Source organism: Cololabis saira, chromosome 20 (genome assembly GCF_033807715.1).
Source record: "Cololabis saira isolate AMF1-May2022 chromosome 20, fColSai1.1, whole genome shotgun sequence".
NCBI classification, from domain to species: Eukaryota; Metazoa; Chordata; class Actinopteri; order Beloniformes; family Belonidae; genus Cololabis; species Cololabis saira.
The window spans coordinates 3,055,120-3,080,325 of record NC_084606.1 but is presented as its reverse complement, the minus strand read 5'-3'; the positions used below and the strand labels follow the sequence as shown (position 1 = coordinate 3,080,325).

The window sequence follows — 25,206 nt, the reverse complement described above, 5'->3', positions numbered from 1 at the left end:
GATGGATGATGGATGGATGGATGGATGGATGATGGATGGATGGATGATTGGATGGATGATGGATGGATGGATGATTGGATGGATGGATGGATGGATGATGGATGGATGATTGGATGGATGATGGATGATGGATGGATGATGGATGGATGATTGGATGGATGATGGATGGATGGATGGATGGATGATGGATGGATGGATGATTGGATGGATGATGGATGGATGATGGATGATGGATGATGGATGGATGATGGATGGATGGATGGATGATGGATGGATGGATGATTGGATGATGGATGGATGGATGGATGGATGATTGGATGGATGGATGGATGGATGGATGATGGATGGATGATTGGATGGATGATGGATGATGGATGGATGATGGATGGATGATTGGATGGATGATGGATGGATGGATGGATGATGGATGGATGGATGATTGGATGGATGATGGATGGATGATGGATGATGGATGATGGATGGATGATGGATGGATGGATGGATGATGGATGGATGGATGATTGGATGGATGATGGATGATGGATGGATGATTGGATGGATGATGGATGGATGATTGGATGGATGATGGATGGATGTATGGATGGATGATGGATGGATGGATGATTGGATGGATGATGGATGGATGGATGGATGATGGATGGATGGATGGATGGATGATGGATGGATGATTGGATGGATGATGGATGATGGATGGATGGATGGATGATTGGATGGATGATGGATGGATGGATGGATGGATGATGGATGGATGGATGATGGATGGATGGATGGATGATGGATGATGGATGGATGATGGATGGATGATTGGATGGATGATGGATGGATGATGGATGGATGATTGGATGGATGATGGATGATGGATGGATGGATGGATGGATGATTGGATGGATGATGGATGGATGGATGGATGATGGATGGATGGATGATGGATGATGGATGGATGATGGATGGATGATTGGATGGATGATGGATGGATGGATGGATGATGGATGGATGGATGGATGGATGATGGATGATGGATGGATGATGGATGGATGATTGGATGGATGATGGATGGATGGATGGATGATGGATGGATGATTGGATGGATGGATGGATGGATGATGGATGATGGATGGATGATGGATGGATGATTGGATGGATGATGGATGATGGATGGATGATGGATGGATGATTGGATGGATGATGGATGGATGGATGGATGATGGATGGATGATTGGATGGATGATGGATGGATGGATGATGGATGGATGATGGATGGATGATGGATGGATGGATGATTGGATGGATGGATGGATGGATGGATGATTGGATGGATGATGGATGGATGGATGATGGATGGATGATGGATGGATGATTGGATGGATGATGGATGGATGGATGATTGGATGGATGATGGATGGATGGATGGATGATGGATGGATGATGGATGGATGATTGGATGGATGATGGATGGATGGATGATTGGATGGATGATGGATGGATGATTGGATGGATGATGGATGGATGGATGATTGGATGGATGATGGATGGATGGATGATGGATGGATGATGGATGGATGATGGATGGATGGATGATGGATGGATGGATGATTGGATGGATGATGGATGGATGGATGATGGATGGATGATGGATGATGGATGGATGATGGATGGATGGATGGATGGATGATTGGATGGATGATGGATGATGGATGGATGATGGATGGATGATTGGATGGATGATGGATGGATGATTGGATGGATGATGGATGGATGGATGGATGGATGATGGATGGATGGATGATTGGATGGATGATGGATGGATGGATGGATGATGGATGGATGGATGGATGATGGATGGATGATTGGATGGATGATGGATGATGGATGGATGGATGGATGGATGATTGGATGGATGATGGATGGATGGATGGATGGATGATGGATGGATGGATGATGGATGGATGGATGATGGATGATGGATGGATGATGGATGGATGATGGATGGATGATGGATGGATGATTGGATGGATGATGGATGGATGGATGGATGATGGATGGATGGATGGATGGATGGATGATGGATGATGGATGGATGATGGATGGATGATGGATGGATGGATGGATGATGGATGGATGATGGATGGATGATTGGATGGATGATGGATGATGGATGGATGATGGATGGATGATGGATGGATGATTGGATGGATGATGGATGGATGGATGGATGATGGATGGATGATGGATGGATGATTGGATGGATGATGGATGGATGGATGATGGATGGATGATGGATGGATGATGGATGGATGAATGGATGGATGGATGGATGATTGGATGGATGGATGGATGGATGGATGGATGGATGGATGGATGGATGGATGGATGGATGATTGATGGATGGATGGATGGATGGATGGATGGATGGATGGATGGATGGATGGATCTTGAGAGAATATAAATAGACTGGAGAGAGAGGCGGATGTCTAAAGTCTCTGTAAGTTTCTTCATCATTTATCGTAGTTATGAACAACAGAACTCTTTCACATTAAAAAAAAACTGTAAAAATAAATCAGACAAGATAAACAATATAGACTTTCCTGATTCAATAAGAAGTTGGAACCGAGTTTTTCCCCAAAGTGCTGAAATTGCAAACATCTGCAGTGCAGTTCCTGTCCTGACCAGCAGATGCTGCTGCAGTTCTAAACTAAACCTCAGAGTCCGTCACCAAAAACCACGTGAACAAATCCAGATTGTTCCAGGATTTTTGCAGAAGGATAATTCGACAGGATTCTTGCATGGTAAATATAAACACATTAAACAAAGCGCATTCCAAATGTATTAAATGGCCTATTTTGCCTAAAGTTAAAGAAGTACATTTTAAAATTATGAATAAGGTCTATATCCTGTGGCAGAATCTCTTAAAAAAAGATTTGAATTTGAGCTGGATGTTCCTTCTGCAAAAAGAATGAATAAACACTGGATCATTTGTTTTATCAATGTCCGTTGTCTCATTGTTTCTGGACAGACATACACAATTGGATTTCTCTTAAAATTAATAATGTTCCACCTTTTGAATGAAGCCATATCATTTTCTTCATGGATGATTTGGAATTTCTGTTTCTAATATTAATATCATTTTGTTACTGGGTAAGAACCATATTCATTGTGCCAAATGGAGAAATGGTAAACCCTCCTTCCGGGTTTTTATTAACGATTTTAAGATTGTTTTTCACATGTCTCAAAAGAGTAGAAAACAAAAATGCAAGTAAAATAAGTCTAGACATTGCTCGTTATTTGTTATTCTAATTTAATAATTCCTCTCCTTTTATATGCTCCATTATGTGAATGTAAATGCTTCATTTATTGTTATTGTTATTCATATGCATCTTTTAATTCTTAGAGAACCTTGTTTTTTGTATTCCTTACAAGAATCCCCATTTATTTTTATCTTCCTTTCTTTCCATATTGCATTTAAATTGATATTTGTATTTGTCATTATGTTGTTTGAGAGGTTGTATATTTTCAATAAAGTTTTGTTTTAAAAAAACCCCACATGACAGTGATCAGTGACTGTGTTTCCATGCATCAATAACCCTTTTAATATCCGAATCTTGGCAATAACCCGAATTTGCACGGCCATGTAAACACCAATAACCCCTTAGAATAACCCGAATTTGCTCATATTCAGGTTTTTAAAAACCCCAATATGACCCCTGGGTTACTCCTTTTAAAACCTGAATATTGGGTCATGTAAACGCCAAACGGAATATCCCCATCAAACGGAACAGGAATTAGTTTTCTGCACATGTTCTGTTCACAAGGAATCCTGGTCTTTTGAGTCCAGGAAGTTCTTATAAACACGGAGAAACAAGACCAGGAGGAGACTAATCACTTCATAAATGTAATGAAAGATATGAACATTTCTGCATTTGTAGACGGTAGAAAGTACCGGGATAGAAGATTTACAAGAAGGTGAGAGAAAAGTTGCGCAAAGCAGCATTTGTTTGAATTTGGATACAGGAAGAAGAAGCAGAAATGACGGGAATTGCGTCATGATGTTCTCCCTTGGTCGCTGGTTTGATCCAGATATCCTGAATGATTAATTACCAAGTAAACGGAATATTCCCAATGTTTCAGTAACCGGAATATTAGCAATAACCCGAATTTTGACTGCATGTAAACGTAGTCATTGTGACTCCAGCGGTCGTCTACCTGAGCGATGGACGTCTGGGGGTTCAGCATCAGGTTGCGGAAGGTTCTCTTGAGCACCCATCTGAACTGGGTCAGGAAGCCGTTGGTGTAGGTGATGGTTCTGGACGGAGCCGTGCTGCTCAGCTGTTTTCCCTGAATGATCCTCTCTGAGAGAAAAAAAAACATGTTAGAAGAACTTCCTGCTCTTTAATCGTGAATCGGTTCTGGATTAAAGATCAATAATTTTAACACTTTATTCCTTATTCTAATCTGCAGATGTATGAGTCCGGCTCCAGAGTTTGTTTCTGGACTGTCCAGAACTGGTGTCTGACTCTGGTTGTACGTTCAATTCAATTCAATTCAATTCCATTTTATTCGTATAGCGTCCAATACAACAGATGTTGTCTCTAGATGCTTTCAGGACGTACGTACCCAGCTCTGCTTTGGTCTGTTTGTAGTCGTGGCTGTTCCTGTACTCCTCCACCAGCTTCTCCTCGATCCCTCTCCTGGACAGCGACACTGAATCTGGATCTGAACCCGGGTCCGGACGTGGATCTGGACACAAAACAAGGTCAAGTCGGACAGTTGGATCCAAATTCAAGACGTCAAACGAGACCGTCAGGCCGGCGGGTTCGGTATTATTTTCTTTCAGCCCGCTGAGATTTTTTCCTGATCATTCAGTCCCAGATTTGATGATCCGTTTGGATTACGTTTGCGCCGCACCGGCCAACCGACCAATCAGTAGGACCCGCCCGTTAAACACAGACGAGCCAATGGCTATTGAGTATCAGCTGCCAGGTACTTGTACAGGTACACGAGGAAACCGTGGTACATTTGTGTCGAGCTGGGACTCGGCGTAAGAGGAGCGGCTGCAGAACGAGCCCAGATCATCACACCTCCGCCCCCGTGCCTCACAGTTGGTAAGAGATGCTTCTGCAGTTTTGTCTGCCTTTTGACAAATGTGGTACTGTGGACTTTGATGAAATATCTCCTCTCCGGTCCAGACCCTGTTCCTGTCGTCCTGTCGACGGCCTGGACGTCGCTTTGCAAACCTAAGTTGTGCCGCCAGGCTTTGCAAAAGCACTTCTGTAAATGACTATTTTCCATGCAGTCAATAACCCTTTTCTAACCGAAATATTAGCAATAACCCGGTTATCATGTAAACACCAATAACCCCATTTGAATAACCGGAATTTGCTCATATTCCGGTTTTCAAAAACCTGAAAATGGTCCGACCTCACCCCTCATTGCAATATATAAATTACCAATTCTAACTCTACTCATTTTTCCTGGCATTATCATGATATATTGTTTCATAGTGTATTATTATATTAAGTTATGAAATCTCATGGGATGTTAAACTATAATATTATAATATTGTTATATATAATAGTATGTATAGTAAATGTTGTTATATGTTATAATATTATAAAAATTATGTTATATTAGGATATTACTATATTATTATGCTATATTTATATTATATCGTTCTACACCACTCTATACGATAATTATTCATTTGTTTACTTATTTATTCTCAAATTAATATTCTTAATTTATGTATCTACTTTCATCATCTTATTTACACACACACACACACACACACACACACACACACACACACACACACACACACACACACACACACACACACACACACACACACACACACACACACACACACACACACACACACACACACACACACACACACACACACACACACACACACACACACACACACACACACACACACACATCATTGTAACTGATGTTGTCTTTTGTCGCTGTTTGCACTGTATTTTAATAAATAAAAAAAATAAAAACAGGAACTTGTTTTCTGCATGTTCTTTCCGCAAGGAATCCTGGTCTTTTGAGTCCAGGAAGTTCTTCTAAACACGGAGAAACCAAGACCAGGAGGAGACTAATCACTTCATAAATGTAATGAAGGATATGAACATTTCTGCATTTGTAGACGGTAGAAAGTACCGGGATAGAAGATTTACAAGAAGGTGAGGGAAACGTTGCACGAAGCAGCATTTAAAAAAAAGCCAGACCAGATCAAGCTCCGCTGGAAGACGCTGAAAAAGGAAACTACAGGGACAAGAAACAAAACGACTTCTGCTGGCCTGTTGATTATCCGGCGTGCTGCTGTTATTGTTGTTGTTTTAGATTTGGATACAGGAAGAAGAAGTGGAAATGACGGGAATTGCGTCATCACGTTCTCCGTGCGTCGCTGGTTTGATCCAGATATCCCAAATGATTAATCACCATGTATACAGGGATAACCCTGTTTGCTCACGCATGGAAACAGATTATTCCCAATGTTTCAGTAACTGGAATATTGACCTTAACCCAAATTTTGACTGCATGTAAACATAGTCAATGTGAGCTCACAAACTTTGATATTTGAAATGCTAAATGAGGCGTGTGGAGTTGGACGTAGCTGTCCGAGCCGGTGTGACCTTGGGATCACCGGGAAGACTAAAGCTTGAGTTATGGTTCTGCGTCAAAACGACGCCGTGCCTACTGCGCGCGGTACGCGTCGACGCAGACCACATGCCGTCACTGACGGCGTCAGTGACGGCGTCAGTGACGGCGTCAGTGACGGCGTCAGTGACGGCGTCACTGACGCCGTCACTGACGCCGTCACTGACCTGCACCTCCCAAAAATTGTAACTACGTGTCGAGGCGACGCAGACAAAACGCAGACAGAGAGGGCTGTGATTGGTTCACTTGGTAGCAACGCATTTCCGGTTTCCGGTTTGAAGCAGTCATGAACTTTCAGCGCTCTTTTCTTCGTGTATGTGTGATTTTTTTTGTTTTGTTTCTTTGCACAATAGTTGTCCTTATCTCTTTGATTCACTATGACCGGAAAAAGTCGGATAAACCATTCAGGAAAAGATTGCAAATTAGCGGTCACGGGGGCTACTACACCACGGCGAAATGGAGTGACGGAGAAGTCCGAAGGGTTAACGACGGCGTCATGGCGACGGCGTGTACTCTGCGTTGGTTTGACGCAGAACCATAATTCAGGCTTTACAACCATCTTGAACCAACCCCCACCTTCCATCTTCCCGCCGTTGAGGGCGACGGCCGTGGAGTCTCCGTTGATCACATCCAGGAAGAAGTCGGCGGGGTTGTTGTGGGGCTCACAGGTGTAGCCTGGAAAACAAGAGTTTCCAGGTTAGTGCCCCAGTGGTGTCATGTAGGAACAAGTTCTGGATCCAGACTCTTACCGATGTCGGAGAAATACTCCAGAGCCCTCGGCGCCGGGCCGTGGTAAACCTGCCCCGTTCCGTCAAAAACATGAGAGTTAATATCATAAAACACAATAAATAAAGCTTGTTCTGCATGTTGTTCAGGAATGACCTGCTTGCCGTTGACGAGCAGCGTGAGGCTGTCGAACAGTCGGTAGATGCTGTATCGAGGCTGATGGATGGAGAGGATGATGGTGCGGCCATTGTTTGCCATCCTGCACAAACAGAAGAGTAACAGAACTTCCTTGTTTCCGGTTTTGCATGAGGAAAGGTGTAAAATGTATTTATGTATATAGTTCTGGTTTCGGTTCTTAAAATACAAACAAAACAAGGAAGTGTAATGATGCACAAACGCTGCCCATAAACATTCACAAACCCTCAAACTCTTCACGGAATGCAGCACAAAGCAAAGAACAACAATACCCATAATGCAATGCAGCTTAAATCGGAAGAAATGCCCCCAAATAAATTATTTTTCCAGCCTCATCTTCTGACAGGACTGTCTCCAGCTCACAGCCGATGGTTTTTTAATTTCTTTGTTTTTCCAGGTTCCTTGTTAGGATGAACGGTTTTTAATGGATAAAAATCCTATTATCATATTCAAATATATTTACTTGAGGGAGGAGACAGGGCGGAGTGTTGTGCTCCTGCATTTGCGCTCGAATCCACGTTGATTGTGACGTTCAAAGAAACGTGGATTTGGGCGTACGCACAGTTTTGAAATTCTGATTTTTTTTTTGCGTGCGCAAGAATTCCATGCACGGATTCATGTTGAAATCCATGCCCTCTTTGTACATGAGGCCCCCGGAGGACAAGATCTGACCAGATCTGACCAGATCCGACCAGATCTGACCAGATCCGACCAGATCTGACCAGATCTGACCAGATCCGACCAGATCTGACCAGATCCGACCAGATCTGACCAGATCCGATCAGATCTGGACATGTCCAGACTTGCCCTTCAGGGTTGGGGGATCCCTGATCCCGGACGGGACCCCGGGAGGGACAAACCTCTTGGGTTGGGGGGACCCCTGGACCCGGACGGGACCCGGGAGGGACAAACCTCTTGGGTTGGGGGTAGGGATGGGCGGTATGGACTAAAAAATGTATCACGATAATTTCTGGCATTTATCCCAATAACGATAAAAATGATGATAAAAAAATACCAATTCAACTCCATCTTTGTAACTATAAATCTATCTCACTCTCAGATCCGCCATGTTTGTTACACAAAAACATCATCAATGGGAATTTATCCATTTTTTCCTTTCTTTTTCTTTCTTCCTTTCATTCTTTCAGGCTCATTTCCTTCCTTCCTTCTTCCCTTCCTCTTTTCTCCCTTCCTCCCTTCCTTCCTTCCTTCCTTCCTTCCTTTCTTCCTTCCTTCCTTCCTTCTTCCCTTCCTCTTTCCTTCCTTCCTTCCTTCCTTCCTTCCTTCCTTCTTCCCTTCCTCCTTCCTTCCTTCGTTCCTTCCTTCCTTCGTTCGTTCCTTCCTTCCTTCCTTCCTTCCTTCCTTCCTTCCTTCCTTCCTTCCTTCCTTCCTTCCTTCCTTCCTTCCTCCTGCTCTCTCCTTCCTTCTTCCCTTCCTCTTTTCTCCCTTCCTTCCTTGTTTCCTTCCTTCCTTCCTTCCTTCCTTCCTTCCTTCCTTCCTTCCTTCCTTCCTTCCTTCTTCCCTTCCTCTTTTCTCCCTTCCTTCCTTCCTTCCTTCCTTCCTTCCTTTTTTCCTTCTTTCCTTCCTTCCTTCCTCCTGCTCTCTCCTTCCTTCTTCCCTTCCTCTTTTCTCCCTTCCTTCCTTCCTTCCTTCCTTCCTTCCTTCCTTCCTTCCTTCCTTCCTTCCTTCCTTCCTTCCTTCCTTCCTTCCTTCCTTCCTTCCTTCCTTCCTTCCTTCCTTCTTCCCTTCCTCTTTTCTCCCTTCCTTCCTTGTTTCCTTCCTTCCTTCCTTCCTTCCTCCTGCTCTCTCCTTCCTTCTTCCCTTCCTCTTTCTCCCTTCCTTCCTTCCTTCCTTCCTTCCTTCCTTCCTTCCTTCTTCTCTCTCCTTCCTTCTTCCCTTCCTCTATTCTTCCTTCCTTCCTTCCTTCCTTCCTTCCTTCCTTCCTTCCTTCCTTCCTTCCTTCCTTCCTTCCTTCCTTCCTTCCTTCCTTCCTTCCTTCCTTCCTTCCTCCTGCTCTCTCCTTCCTTCTTCCCTTCCTCTTTTTTCCCTTCCTTCCTTCTTTACTTCCTTTTTTTTCTTCCTTCCTTCACGTACGTTCTGCGTTGATTTAACTCAGAACCATAAATCAGTTTTACACAAAAACGTCATCAACAGGAATTTATCGTTTTTACCGCGAGATGACAAATTTTATTTTGTCATCTTTATTTGTGTACGGTGAACGGTAAAATATCACCCATTCCTAGTTGGGGGACCACTGACCCCGGACGGGACCCTGGGAGGGACAAACCTCTTGGGTTGGGGGACCCCTGGACCCGGACGGGACCCCGGGAGGGACAAACCTCTTGGGTTGGGGGACCCCTGGACCCGGACGGGACCCCGGGAGGGACAAACCTCTCAGGGTTGGGGGATCCCTGGACCCGGACGGGACCCCGGGAGGGACAAACCTCTTGGGTTGGGGGACCCCTGATCCCGGACGGGACCCCGGGAGGGACAAACCTCTCAGGGTTGGGGGATCCCTGGACCCGGACGGGACCCCGGGAGGGACAAACCTCTTGGGTTGGGGGACCCCTGGACCCGGGAGGGACAAACCTCTTGGGTTGGGGGACCCCTGGACCCGGACGGGACCCGGGAGGGACAAACCTCTTGGGTTGGGGGACCCCTGGACCCGGACGGGACCCGGGAGGGACAAACCTCTTGAGCAGCAGCAGCACGGAGTTGGCCGTGCTGGCGTCCAGGCCCGTCGTGGGCTCGTCCAGGAACAGGACGGCCGGGTCGATGATCAGCTCCATGCCGATGTTGGTCCTCTTCCTCTCGCCGCCGGAGATGCCGCGGATCAGCTGAGTGCCGACCTGCACAAACACAGACATGCTCAACTTTACTCCCTGCTTTTATTCAGTCATCATAACTCACATTTTAAATCTTTTTAATCAGTTCTGTGTCCACTTTTGCTCCTCTAACACAGGACTGGTATTACCTGGGGATCTGCAGTATCTCCATCTAATCATCCATCCATCCATCCACTCATCCATCCATCCATCCATCCATCCATCCATCCATCCACCCATCCATCCACCCATCATCCATCATCCATCCATCCATCCATCCATCCACTCATCCATCCATCCATCCATCCATCCATCCACTCATCCATCCATCCAATCATCCATCCATCCACTCATCCATCCATCCATCCATCCACTCATCCATCCATCCATCCATCCACCCATCATCCATCCATCCAATCATCCATCCACTCATCCATCCATCCATCCACTCATCCATCCATCCATCCATCCACTCATCCATCCATCCATCCATCCACTCATCATCCATCCATCATCCACTCATCCATCCACTCATCCATCCATCCAATCATCCATCCATCCATCCATCCATCCACCCATCATCCATCCATCCATCCATCATCCATCCATCCACTCATCCATCCATCATCCATCCATCATCCATCCATCCACTCATCCATCCATCATCCATCCATCATCCATCCATCCAACCATCCATCCATCCATCCATCCAACCATCCATCCATCCATCATCCATCCATCCATCCATCCATCATCCATCCATCCATCCATCCATCCATCATCCATCCATCCATCCATCCATCATCCATCCATCCATCCATCATCCATCCATCCATCCATCCATCCATCCATCCTAGCGGCTCCTGGAGCTTTTTCAAAAATGTTTGAAATGGAAATCGATTGGGAGGGAAATATATTTTTGGTTTTAATGTGGTTTCTGTAGGAGGACAAACACAAACATTCTGAACGTTTCCCAATGCTGTTAAAATGTGTAGAATAAATATTACATTTCAACATTTCTGTTAACGAAGTTTTGCGTCATAGCCACGCGTTTCCACCAGCAGGGGGCGCTAGCAGGAGCTGCTGGAAACAAACCGGCCCAAAGGGAAAAAGAGTAAAATAACTGAGGAGAAAAGAGGATTCAAAAAACTAAAAAATCTAATCCTTAAAATGGGTCAAAACTAAACAATATGAAGGTTTAATTTCTTTCAATCCGGATTAAATCCTTTTTTTGTTTACATTTTTTGTTTTAATATTGTTGGTTGTGTTTCTATGTAATATATGCTGAGTCGTGTTTGTAACACGTTGAACCAAATATGTATTTAAATTCTGATTAAATGAAGATATTTACAAAAAAAAATTGATTCAACTTGAATATTTCACGTATTAACTTCCTTCCTTCCTTCCTTCCTTCCTTCCTTCCTTCCTTCCTTCCTTCCTTCCTTCCTTCCTTCCTTCCTTCCTTCCTTCCTTCCTTCCTTCCTTCCTTCCTTCCTCCTGCTCTCTCCTTCCTTCCTTCCTTCCTTCCTTCCTTCCTTCCTTCCTTCCTTCCTCCTGCTCTCTCCTTCCTTCCTTCCTTCCTTCCTTCCTTCCTTCCTTCCTTCCTTCCGCTCTCTCCTTCCTCCCTCCCTCCCTCCCTCCCTCCCTCCCTCCCTTCCTTCCTTCCTTCCTTCCTTCCTTCCTTCCTTCCTTCCTTCCTTCCTTCCTTCCTTCCTTCCTTCCTTCCTTCCTTCCTTCCTTCCTTCCTTCCTTCCTTCCTTCCTTCCTTCCTTCCTTCCTTCCTTCCTTCCTCCCTCCCTCCCTCCCTCCCTCCCTCCCTCCCTTCCTTCCTTCCTTCCTTCCTCCTGCTCTCTCCTTCCTTCCTTCCTTCCTTCCTTCCTTCCTTCCTTCCTTCCTCCTGCTCTCTCCTTCCTTCCTTCCTTCCTTCCTTCCTTCCGCTCTCTCCTTCCTCCCTCCCTCCCTCCCTCCCTCCCTCCCTCCCTTCCTTCCTCCCTCCCTTCCTTCCTTCCTTCCTTCCTTCCTTCCTTCCTTCCTTCCTTCCTTCCTTCCTTCCTTCCTTCCTTCCTTCCTTCCTTCCTTCCTTCCTTCCTTCCTTCCTTCCTTCCTTCCTTCCTTCCTTCCTTCCTTCCTTCCTTCCTTCCTTCCTTCCTCCCTCCCTTCCTCCCTCCCTTCCTCCCTTCCTTCCTTCCTTCCTTCCTTGACCAGAAGACAGCACAAGGGTTAAATAGTTATTGCTTTACTAAAAATGGTCATTGGTTCAAGTTAGATTAAGTGATTATAACTTAAACACTTTGTCGATGACTATACATTGTTTGAATTGATTGGTTCTATTTAAGAATGTATGATTGTGTATTGTAATGCATTATATCTAAATGTTTAACGGAATGACTGTAACCTTAATGTGAATGTCAAAAGGAGCACTGGTCTTATTTGACAGAAATCTAGAGTACATTTTGTAGTAGAATTTCCTTTTTTTTTTCCTTTTTTCTTTTCTATTTTTCTTTTTCTTTACTACCTCTTCAGGTTTGCTTTTAATTTTTTATCTTGTACTGTGTATTATGTGTCGGACCCCAGGAAGAATAGCTGCAGTTTTGCTGCAGCTAAACTATAAACATCTGGAGATTTAAATCCCCGTAAAACACAAGCGTCCCCGAGCGTGAGCCGGAGTCGGGGCGTCATACGAGCGGGGCGTCACCTTGGAGTCGGCCACTCGTCCCAGTCCCAGCTCCGAGATCAGAGTGTTGACTTTCTGCTCCTTCTCCTGCTGAGAGATGCTCGCCGGGAGACGCAGCGCTGCCGAGAACGTGAAGTTCTCCCTGACCGTCAGAGTTCCCATCACCACGTCGTCCTGACACAAACACACACGTGTAAAACAGTCACAGACCCCATTTCTATCTTACTGACAGCATTCAGAAGCTCTTCCAAAGCAGAGTTAGAAATATGAACTAAAGGAACATTTATGTTCAGGAAAACAAAGAACCAACGTTAAACAGCGATGATCTCAGTGACAGGATTCATCTGTGGAACAGCTGAGATACAGAAATGAACATGTGGAGCACGATATTACAATATAAAAGCATCTTTAAAAGGTATTGTGACATAATTTTTAACATGCTTTTAACACTATTAAAAGTCTTGGCCAATATCCCTCAAATGTGTCTAAAAGGGTGTAACAAGAAAAACTTCACTCCAGTACTCCATGCCTGGCTTTTTTTATGACGGTGTTTTTTGCCTGTGAAAAACGCTTCCTTTTCCCCCTTTCCTGTCAATCATTGCCCCGCTCCTCCTCCCATCCTCCACTCCTCCTCCCCCCCAAACTCCCCGCACACAGCAGACAGTGGATCAATGGTATGTGATTTTGTCTTGCACACCGTCCATGGGCTGAGCCTCGATCAGAAGGACTCAGGCCCCCGACCGCAAGCGGTCTTCCGTACGCCACATTTCCCACGCCCGCCGCTCGGACGGGGATTCGGCGCTGAGCTCTTCCCTCTTCGCTCGCCGCTACTGAGGGAATCCTTGTTAGTTTCTTTTCCTCCGCTTAGTAATATGCTTAAATTCAGCGGGTTGTCTCGTCTGATCAGAGGTCGTAGGCGAAAGAAAAAGGAGAGCGCGGGTGGAGAGGAGAGGGGCGGTGGCCGTCTCTCTCCCTCCAGCCCGCGGCTCAGTGCTGATGGGCAGGGAGCTGGGTGGAGGGGGCGGTGATTTAGCGGGTCCAGGGCCGCCGCAAGGGGTGTGCGAACCGTGCGACCGCACGGGGCCTCGTGCCCCAGGGGGCCTTTTTTCGTTTTTTTTTCGTTTTTTCCCTTATAAATATCAACAGTCACGTTCCATTACAGACCTAAATGTGTACTAGTCTGTGCATATCCATATATAATATATAAATATATGTGCAATGATGCGCGTGTCTGTTGTTCAATACAACTGCGTCAGACCAAGCGCAGACACAAGCTGCTCTGATCCAGACGGGTGGAGTTGGAACAAAATGTCACACAATGTCGAGAGAACGAGACAGATTCAGGAAATTTCCATCAGGGAATGAAAAAAGAAAAAAACTAAAGAAAATGGAGTTTAATGCCTCTCTGAAAGGCTCGTTTGATAAATTTGTTACAAAAATCACCGATCCGACCGGGTCTCAAGCAGCCCCGCGTCGAGGCAAGAGATGATGATGAGGCAGGGGAAGGTAACCAGTATTTTGCTAATTGGAGAGTTAAAATTGCGCATATAGACACCCGATCCGACCCGAAAAACCCAAAAATTTTGCGAGGGCCCCCCGAGCCATTTCGCACAGGGCCTCGCAAATCTCCCAGGCGGCTCTGAGCGGGTCTATACGTAACGATCCGCCACCAAACCATATGCGCCGTTTTTGCATAATTATGCGGAAATTCCCAGAAAGCACACAATACACTGAATGTTAAAAGTTCGTTTTTTTTGGGTGTAATTGATGTCAAGACACCCAACTAAACACAAAAAATCAAGAAAAATGTGTTTTTCACGTCACAATCCCTTTAAATACAAAATGATTAATACATATAAAACAAAGGTATAATACATGTAGGCATGTACCTATGGACATGTGTATGTGTATGTATGTGTATGTGAAGGTATGTGTATGTACAGGACTGTCTCACAACATTAGAATATTGTGATAAAGTTTAAGATAAGATTCCCAGAATATTCTAATTTTTTATTTGAGTTTTCTTAAGCTGTAAGCCATGATCAGCAATATTAAAATAATAAAAGGCTTGCAATATTTCAGTTGATTTGTAATGAATCCAGAATGGATGACATTTTTGCATTACAGAAAATAAAAAGGACTTCATCACAATATTTTAATTTTCTGAGACAGTCCTGTATGTGCTTACATATATATATACACATACATATATATATATATATATATTTATATTTATGAGATTTATTTATGTATTTTGTTTCATTCTCTAAATCCTAAATGCACTAGTTTTTAAAAGCTAACATATATACACATATATATATATACACCAAAAAAATTATGTTTTTTTGTATTACACTGACGATTTCCACCTGTACTTTGGGTTATTTGTGTTGTGGAAATTGAAAGGACCAATAAACTAAACCAAACAAAGTTTTTCCTCTCTCTGGCTGCTGCGACTTCTGACCTGGATGTTCTGAAAGTGTTTATTTAATCCGACTGAAACAGATTTGTCCCGAAGAGGCTGCTCTTATTGTTCCAGCAGCCTCTTCCTTCCAGGAAAGCAATCAAAGATACTGGAGCGGGCCGGGCTTCCTGCTGTTCACCCACCTGGACCACATATCCAGACAGACACTTGAAGTTCGGCGGCTGAGCCGCTCCGTCGATCAGCACTTCTCCCGTCAGGCCCGCCGGGTCTTTCCTGGCGGCCAAAACATCCAGGAACCTGCAGGAGAAACCGCAGAGAAACGCAAGTTTATTAGTATAAAACATCCAGGAACCTGCAGGAGAAACCGCAGAGAAACGCAAGTTTATTAGTATAAAACATCCAGGAACCAGCAGGAGAAACCACAGAGAAACGCAAGTTTATTAGTATAAAACATCCAGGAACCTGCAGGAGAAACCGCAGACAAACGCAAGTTTATTAGGATAAAACATCCAGGAACCTGCAGGAGAAACCGCAGACAAACGCAAGTTTATTAGGATAAAACATCCAGGAACCTGCAGGACAAACCGCAGACAAACGCAAGTTTATTAGTATAAAACATCCAGGAACCAGCAGGAGAAACCACAGAGAAACGCAAGTTTATTAGTATAAAACATCCAGGAACCTGCAGGACAAACCGCAGACAAACGCAAGTTTATTAGGATAAAACATCCAGGAACCTGCAGGACAAACCGCAGACAAACAACAAGTTTATTAGGATAAAACATTCAGGAACCTGCAGGAAAAACCAGAGAAACGCAAGTTTATTAGGATAAAACATCCAGGAACCTGCAGGAAAAACCAGAGAAACGCAAGTTTATTAGGATAAAACATCCAGGAACCTGCAGGAAAAACCAGAGAAACGCAAGTTTATTAGGATAAAACATCCAGGAACCTGCAGGACAAACCGCAGAGAAACGCACGTTTATTAGGATAAAACATCCAGGAACCTGCAGGAGAAACCGCAGACAAACGCACGTTTATTAGGATAAAACATCCAGGAACCTGCAGGAGAAACCGCAGACAAACGCAAGTTTATTAGTATAAAACATCCAGGAGCCTGCAGGAAAAACCACAGAGAAACGCAAGTTTATTAGTATAAAACATCCAGGAACCTGCAGGACAAACCGCAGACAAACGCAAGTTTATTAGGATGAAACATCCAGGAACCTGCAGGAGAAACCGCAGACAAACGCAAGTTTATTTGTACAGCACAGGAGTCGGCAACTCAAAATGTAGAAAGAGCCATATTGGACCAAAAACACAAAAAACAAGTCTTGTATCAGCCTTAGAATGAAGGCAACACATGCTGCATGTATCTATATTAGTTAGAACTGGGGGAAGATTTTTTTATTCATTATGCACTTCGAAAAAAAAGTCGAAATGTCGAGAAAAAAGTTGAAATTTTTGAGAAAAAAGTCAAAATGTCGAGATTAATGTTGAAGTACAATCTTGAAAAAAAAAATCGAAATGTCGACAAAAAAAGTCAAAATATTGAGAAAAAATCGAAATGTGACGAAAAAAGTTGAAATTTCGAGAAAAAAGTCGATATGTTGAGAAAAAAGTCAAAATTTCGAGAAAAAGGTCAAATGTCGAGATTAAAAAGGAAAGGAAAAAGGAAGAAAAAAATTTAAAAAAGGAAAAAAAGAAGAAAAAAAGAAGAAAAACAGTAATATTTTAGGATTTTATGCCGGATTTTATGATTTTATGCCTTTATTATTTTTTAATCATCTGAATCATCTACTATATTAATGAATGTGTTTTTGCAGGACTTGATTATTTACTTTATTATTCATTTGCTCCAGTATTGATAGTCATATGTGAAAAGAAGCTAAATGATTGAGGTAAGGGGAGAGGGGTGTGTTGTTGTATTTATTTATATTTCCTTATTTATTTATTTTTTTTCATTTTATTTTATTTTATTGTATTGTATTTTTTATTTATTTTATTTTTTCTCTTATTATTATTATTTATTTATTCTTGTTTAATTATTGTTATGAAAAGTAAAAAAAAGGGGGAAAATATTGATATTTATATTGTTATTGTAAATCTTATTTTTTATTGTCCTCAATAAATATATCTATACAAAAATAATAATTAACCAGTAATGTTTTTATCCTGATTTAAAGGATCTACAGTTGTAGCAGACCTCAGGTCTACAGGAAGTTTGTTCCACCGGTGAGGAGCAGAATAACTGAACGCTGCAGAAACCTTGCTTGGTTCTGGTTCTGGAACCACAACAAACCAGATCCAGATAAAACAAGTCTGGCTTTGGGAATGGAAACCTGGAGGCAGGGAAGCTACACGGGGTATAAATAAACCAAAAACCCAGAGAAGCTGGACTTTCCTTTTTTAGAACGAGATGTTTTTTCCATGTGGCATCCAGGATGAGGGAAGGGAGGTGTGGAAAGTGAAATAACGAGAGGAAGCAGTAAACTCTCTCTCAGGCGGTTCATCGACCCCAAACTGCACATGGAAGGTTTCACCACGGGATGTTTGAAGTCAGTGGTGAAGAAACATTTATTCAGCTGAGGTTTTTATGGTTGGGTCGGGGTCAGTCAGGGGCATCAGATGTGACGGCTGTTTTTAGCCGGCGCTCAGTTTGCACAAGCTACTGTACCTGCTGCGTGGCCACGTTTTATAGAGGGAATGTGCATGACGTCACAGATGCGACTTCACAGCGGGTTACGCCCACTGAGTGGCAGAAAGACTGTAAAGAAAGATGTAAACTTTCAGTTTGAGCAACTGGAAAACATCCATCGCTGCAATTCACATAAACAACTGGATTCCAGGCACCGAAACGTGGATTTGCAGTTCCCATTTTGTATCAAATAATGTTGGATTTTTGGGTAGCTAACGTTAAACGGTCAAATCATAAAGTTCGGTGTCCTCATCACTTTAATTTCTACAACAAATCCTGCCTTGAAGTCGGACCAAGCGTCAAGACTTCAAGCTTTGCTTCGTGTATTTCCCCGGCGTGGAAATGAAGTACATAGGCTACTGTATAAATATCAGGAAACTGGATTCGTGGCCAAATATTAATGTCCATGGACCACTGGTTCTTGGGGTAACTGTACCAAATATTAATGTCCATGGACCATTGGTTCTTGGTAACTGTACAGAATATTAATGTCCATGGACCACTGGTTCTTGGTAACTGTACCAAATATTAATGTCCATGGACCACTGGTTCTTGGTAACTGTGCCAAATATTAATGTCCATGGACCACTGGTTCTTGGGGTAACTGTACCAAATATTAATGTCCATGGACCATTGGTTCTTGGTAACTGTACAGAATATTAATGTCCATGGACCACTGGTTCTTGGTAACTGTACCAAATATTAATGTCCATGGACCACTGGTTCTTGGTAACTGTACCAAATATTAATGTCCATGGACCACTGGTTCTTGGTAACTGTACCAAATATTAATGTCCATGGACCACTGGTTCTTGGTAACTGTACCAAATATTAATGTCCATGGACCACTGGTTCTTGGTAACTGTACCAAATATTAATGTCCATGGACCACTGGTTCTTGGGGTAACTGTACGGGTCACTGTCAAGTCCAACTGACGCTAATTTAAGGCGATAATCGGCTGTTATCCCGTCTTCTCCACTAGTTGCAGCCACTCAGTGCCAGTAAGGGGCTGGTCCAGTGGGGAAGTGACGTCAATGCATGTCCTCTATTATCGAACCCTTCGAGACCAAACCCGCCAGTCACGGTGGTCTGTTTGTAGAATCGACGGCACACCAAAAAATTTTCTCTTCAAAATAGAAATGTCAGGTCTTTTTATAAGTCAGTGAGTTACCATTATCGCTGGACCTGCAAAACTTAAATTGCAATGAATGGAAATGCATAGAATTAGCCATTTTCAGCCTCATTTCATATCACAAAATCCAAACGCACCAATAAGGAGGTTGAATGCCTGCAGAACTTTAGCAACACTTGTGGAAACATTATTTACATTACTTACGATGACTTGCCGCTTCCCGTCGCTCCCATGATGGCGTTCAGACCAGGCTTCATGAGGCCACTGTGAAAGACAGGAAACGGATAAGGTTCTTCATCCATCCATCATTTCATTCATCCATCCACCCACTCATCCATAATAATAATAATAATACATTTTATTTGGTGTCATCTTTCATGTCACCAAAGGTCACCTTACAAAGAATAAAAGCATGACATACAAGCATAAAATGAAAACAACAAGCAATATTAATCCAAACAACATTAACCGATATTGTAGCCACAGAGACTGTGCAGTCAGAGGGAGTATGCCAGTTTGAAAAGGTAAGTTTGGAGTTTGGATTTGAAGGTTACTATGGAGTCTGAAAGTCTTATGTGTGGGGGGAGGGAGTTCCATAGACTGGGTGCCGAGCAGTTGAAGGCTTGGGCACCCATGGTGCACCCATGGGGCACCCATGGTGCTGAGGCGTGATGTGGGGATGGTGAGTAGTCCAGCAGAGTTTGAGCGGAGGGTGCGGGGGGGGGGCTGTATTCTTGCAGGGGGTCAGAGAGGTAAGTGGGGGCAAGATGGTGGAGAGCTTTGTAGGTGAGGAGGAGGTTTTTGTAGTGGATGCAGTGTTGTACCGCGAGCCAGTGAAGTTGGATGAGAATAAGGGTGATGTGGTCAGATGACTTGGTGCGGGTGATAATCCGGGCGGCCAAGTTCTGGATGATTTGCAGACTGTTAATGAGTTTGGTGGGCAGTCCGGTGAGGAGGGCATTGCAGTAGTCGATGCGGGAGGTGGCAAAGGCGTGAACCAGGATTTCGGTGCTGGATTGGGACAGTGCTGGACGGAGTCTGGAGATGTTGCGGAGGTGGAAGAAGGCAGTCCGGGTGATGTTTTGAATGTGAGGTGCAAATGAGAGGGTGCTGTCCAGGATGACACCTAGGCTTTTGACTTGGGGGTTGAAAGGTACAGGGAATCCATCAATGAAGAATTTGGTGAGTGTGGTTTTGGAGGCAATGAGCAGGGCCTCAGTTTTATTGCCGTTCAACTTCAGGAAGTTTCTGCTCTTAGAGCTCCGGATGTCTTCGAGGCAGGTGATGAGGGAGGTGGGAGGGATGGCGGCGTTGGGTTTGGAGGAGATATAGACCTGTGTGTCATCGGCATAGCAATGAAAATGGATCCCATGATGACGAAGGATTGTGCCAAGGGGGAGGAGGTAGATAATGAAGAGGAGTGGTCCCAAGACTGACCCCTGGGGGACACCCAGTGAAACACCTGAACACCTGGACATGTGGTCCCTTATTTGTACAAACTTTTGGCGGTCAGTGAGGTATGATGTGAACCAGCGGAGTACGACACCAGTGATCCCAATGGCAGCCAGACGTCCAGGAGTATTGGGTGAGAAATGGTGGTGAATGTTGCACTGAGGTCCAGGAGGATGAGGATGGTGAGTAGTCCAGAGTCAGCTGCACGGAGGAGGTCATTAGTGATTTTGACCAGGGCTGTGTCAGTGCTGTGTTTAGGACGGAAGCCGGATTGGAATTGTTCATGGAGGTTGTTTGTGTCAAGGTGGGACTGTAGTTGTGCGGCAACCACCCTCTCAAGAGTTTTGAAGATGAAGGGGAGGTTGGAGATGGGCCTGTAGAGGTTGAGGTCAATTGGGTCAGCACCAGGTTTTTTGAGGATGGGTTTGATAGCAGCCAGTTTGAGAGTGGGGGGTACAGTGCCAAAGGTGGGGGAGGAGTTAATTATGTTAGTGATCATGGGAAAAATGGATGGCAGACAGGCTTTGACGAGGGAGGTGGGAAGAGGATCAAGCTGACATCCACCCCACACCCTGCTCAACCTGCTGATAAACCTGCTCAGAGATGCCTAAACCGGGGGGGGCGTGGTTCCACGAGGAAACATCTTTGATGGCTTTGGCCCAGTCCCAATACACCCACTACCCCTACTTTTCAGCACTACCCTTAAATTGTGCGCGTTCCCGTGAGGGTAGTGGTGTCCCAATTCCTCTTTTCATCTAGGGGGAGTGGGGAAAACGAGGGTTAGTGTGTATGAATCTAACCCTACGGAGCGAGGTATTTCAGATAAACTCTAAATGACCGAGGGCTAGAAGAATTTCCCAGAATGATTTACGTCATCATTTGCAGACTGATTAAAAAAAAAAAAACATGGCGGACATTTCTTATTTTTTAGTGAATAAAATCAATATTTTGAGTTAGTTTCTGCATAAAAATGTGTTTTGATTACATTTCTAGCGAGAAATATATATTTCATAATATTCACTCAGTAGATGTACATAATCACTCGTTCGCAACGATCTTGCCAGAATAAAGGCTCATTTATGGTTGCGCATTACACCAACGCAGAGCCTACGGCGTAGGTTACGCGCCGTACCCTACACCGTAGGCTCTGCAGCGATTTAACGTGGAACCATAAATCAGCTCCCGAGCCGGCGGCTCTTCTCATCTCCGAAAACATTGGGTCAAATTTCTTAACATGCGTTATTTGGATAAACTGAGCCCAGGTTGGGGATCTTAACGGTTACTTTTACGCCTGAAAAAATATTAAAACTTAATAAAGTGGCATATTAACAGCGCTACAGCTGAATTAAAACAGCTTTTAGCTCTGGGCTTCCTGATATGGTGTGACGTATGTGCAAACGTAACTACGCAGTCGCTTACGTACCCGAACGTAAACCACGCAGTGACGTAGCAAGTGGTGTCCCAATCCCTAGGGAAGATTACAAGGACCCTAAAGTTTGTGGCTTCATTTTTACGGCTAGTGGTAAAAAGTAGGGGGGGGATTGGGATTGGCCCTTTGTCTTGAACCACGTGGCTCTTCATGCAGGTGGTGGGGAACCCATGACCCAGCCAGACCGACGGGTGGAGGCGTCGTCCGAGGCCTGGCTCCACCACGGCAGTCCCCGTAACCATGGCGAGGGATATGGAGCTCTGCATTGTTTTGTAATTCAAGGAATCTCTCTTCGTCAGGATCAATGTACAGTACGTTGGGAGACCCTACCAGAGGACACTTGAGCTGCTGCGACACACAAACCGCTCCACCACGATAAGCTGGTGAATCATATACAGGACCAGATACAATAATATTTAATGTTTGAACAAGCTCTTCTCCTGAGCGTATCATCGGCAGGTAACAAGATAAGATAAGAGTTTTACAGACTCAACACACCTTCACCTGCATCAATCATAACACTGCAGCTTTATAGCGCTAGCACGTGACGACATGTTGCACTTTGACCCGTTACGGCTTTCATAACATTCACATAATGAATATTAGATAACGCGGCAGTACGTGGCCAAACACGAGCCACCTGATGGCTTTTTGGCCAATCCAACACGGCCTAAAATAAGAAGGATGAAAAAGAAAAACCATTACACGATAGAACTTTTCATTTCTCACTGGTCGTTTTAAATCTGCCAACTAAAAGTGTTCAGGAATTTTAACTCTTTTGCTGTCTTTGGTTCAAGGGAGGGTGAAGGGAGAAAAGAAGGAATGAAGGAAGGGAGAAAAGATGGAAGGAAGGAAGGAAGGAAGAAGGAAGTAAGGAAGAAAGGAGAAAAGAAGGAAGGAAGTAGGAAAGGGAGTAAGGAAGGGAGAAAAGATGGAAGGGAGAAAAGATGGAAGGAAGGGAGAAATGAGGATAGAAGGAAGGAAGTAAGGAAGGGAGAAAGGAGAAAAGAAGGAAAGAAGTAGGAAAGGGAGTAAGGAAGGGAGAAAAGATGGAAGGGAGGGATAAAGGAGGATAGAAGGAAAGAAGGAAGAAAGTAGGAAAGGGAGTAAGGAAGGGAGAAAAGATGGAAGGGAGGAAAGAAGGAAGGAAGGAAAGAAGGAAGGAAGTAGGAAAGGGAGTAAGGAAGGGAGAAAAGATGGAAGGGAGAAAAGATGGAAGGAAGGGAGAAATGAGGATAGAAGGAAGGAAGTAAGGGAGGGAGAAAGGAGAAAAGAAGGAAAGAAGTAGGAAAGGGAGTAAGGAAGGGAGAAAAGGTGGAAGGAAGAAAAGATGGACGGAAGGGAGAAAGGAGAAAAGAAGGAAGTAGGAAAGGGAGTAAGGAAGGGAGAAAAGATGGAAGGAAAGAAGGGAGAAAAGGAAAGAAGGGAGGAAGGAATTGAGAAAGTGAAAGAAAGAAGGGAGGGAAGAAGGAAGGAATGGAGAAAATAAGGAAAAAAGGAAGGAAAAGCAAAGAAGGTAATAAAGGAACGAATGACAAAAGGGAGGTAGGAAGAAAAAGGAGTAAAGGAGAAAAGAGGAAAGGAAGAAGGAAGGAGAGAGCATGGCAGGAGGAAAGAAGGACAGAAGAATTGGGTCATTTTGACCCAAAGACAACACAAGGGTTGATAAAAAGTGTTTTTTCATGATTTTTCCTGCTCACTTCCTTCAAACGTCGTTCCCAAAACTGACGTGGTTTGTTATAATTCAGATCCGACATCTCTTTTTTTCTTCTTTCTTGATTCAGTGATTCAGCAATTTGTTCTGCATCTGCAGGAGAGGAACACTGGTGGCTTTTTGCTGACCGTGGTCGTTTTTGAGGAACTGAAATTGAGTTTTTTCCCCTGACAAACCCATTTGAACTACATCACGCCTTCACGCGACGGTGATGCAGAACTTTTGTCGGCCCTCCTGTGTGATGTCTTTCCTCTTTGCTCTCACTTTTACCCTGAAAACATCCGTGAGCGCCAGTACTGGAGTTGAGGGGGGATGAGGGGGATGGCATCCCCCCCTGAAATAAAAACATCCAAATCATCCCCCCTGTAAAACTGCCATCCCTCCTTTCCATTCCTTATGTCATTTCATCAATGAATGTGGTTTTACTGCTATTTCAACATTTAGAGTCATCACCAGAAAAATAACTTATTTGACCATTTTCACCTGTTTCAAGTACATTTTCACTTTAAATAAGTAGAAAAATCTGCCAGTGGGACAAGATTTATCTTCTCATTACAAGCAAAAAAATCTTGTTCCACTGGCAGATTTTTCTACTTATTTCAAGTGAAAATCTACTTGAAACAGGTGAAAATTGTTGTTTTTTCCAGTGATGACTCTTGTTTTAAGTGTAATGAGATTTCTTTTACTAAAATGAGACATTTTAACTAGAAATAAGACAAATATTCTTGTTAAGATTGTGAGTTTTTGCAGTGATCCATGTTACTTATCCTGTGAAGGACAGAGTCATATTGATAAGTTCAGAAAAGTGTTTTTTATTGTTGTGTTTTGATGTATTTGATGTAAGCCCAGTGGATATTTAAAGCTTACAGAAGGCTGCATTTAACTGCTGCTATGTCATTCCTGCAGTATTTCTGCAGCTGTTTTGGTCACTGCTATTATTTGTAATATATTATATTATTTGTAATCAGCACAAATTATCTGTCCCCATATGATAAAATCCACCACCCCCCCTGAATTATTTTTACAACTCGAGTACTGGTGAGCGCTCTGATATTTTGGCCATTTGGCGGTGGATTTTGACACAACGGTGAAACGGGGAAGACCTCCGTCTCACGTTTCCGTGGAAAGTCTTACACCATCATTGCTGATTCGGACGAAACAAAGGGAGAGCACTTCCCCCCGGTCAAGCCTGAGTCAGCAATAATCGGGTTTCACAACGGTTGGTCGTGTTCGTCTTCTTTAATA

General features: G+C 43.9%; 1 protein-coding gene across 1 annotated transcript in view; it reads right to left on the bottom strand.

Moving 5' to 3' along the window:
• Positions 1-25,206, bottom strand: part of abcg2a (ATP-binding cassette, sub-family G (WHITE), member 2a) — a 54,775-nt gene that overhangs the window by 14,261 nt on the left and 15,308 nt on the right. The window contains exons 4-12 of the mRNA XM_061709409.1: positions 19,571-19,630; positions 15,718-15,832; positions 13,132-13,284; positions 10,303-10,460; positions 7,573-7,675; positions 7,440-7,488; positions 7,267-7,365; positions 4,633-4,755; positions 4,222-4,367 (exon numbers count right to left, since the gene is read on the bottom strand). Of these exons, the coding sequence (XP_061565393.1) occupies positions 4,222-4,367; positions 4,633-4,755; positions 7,267-7,365; positions 7,440-7,488; positions 7,573-7,675; positions 10,303-10,460; positions 13,132-13,284; positions 15,718-15,832; positions 19,571-19,630 (1,006 nt within the window). The remainder of the gene's footprint in view (positions 1-4,221; positions 4,368-4,632; positions 4,756-7,266; positions 7,366-7,439; positions 7,489-7,572; positions 7,676-10,302; positions 10,461-13,131; positions 13,285-15,717; positions 15,833-19,570; positions 19,631-25,206) is intronic.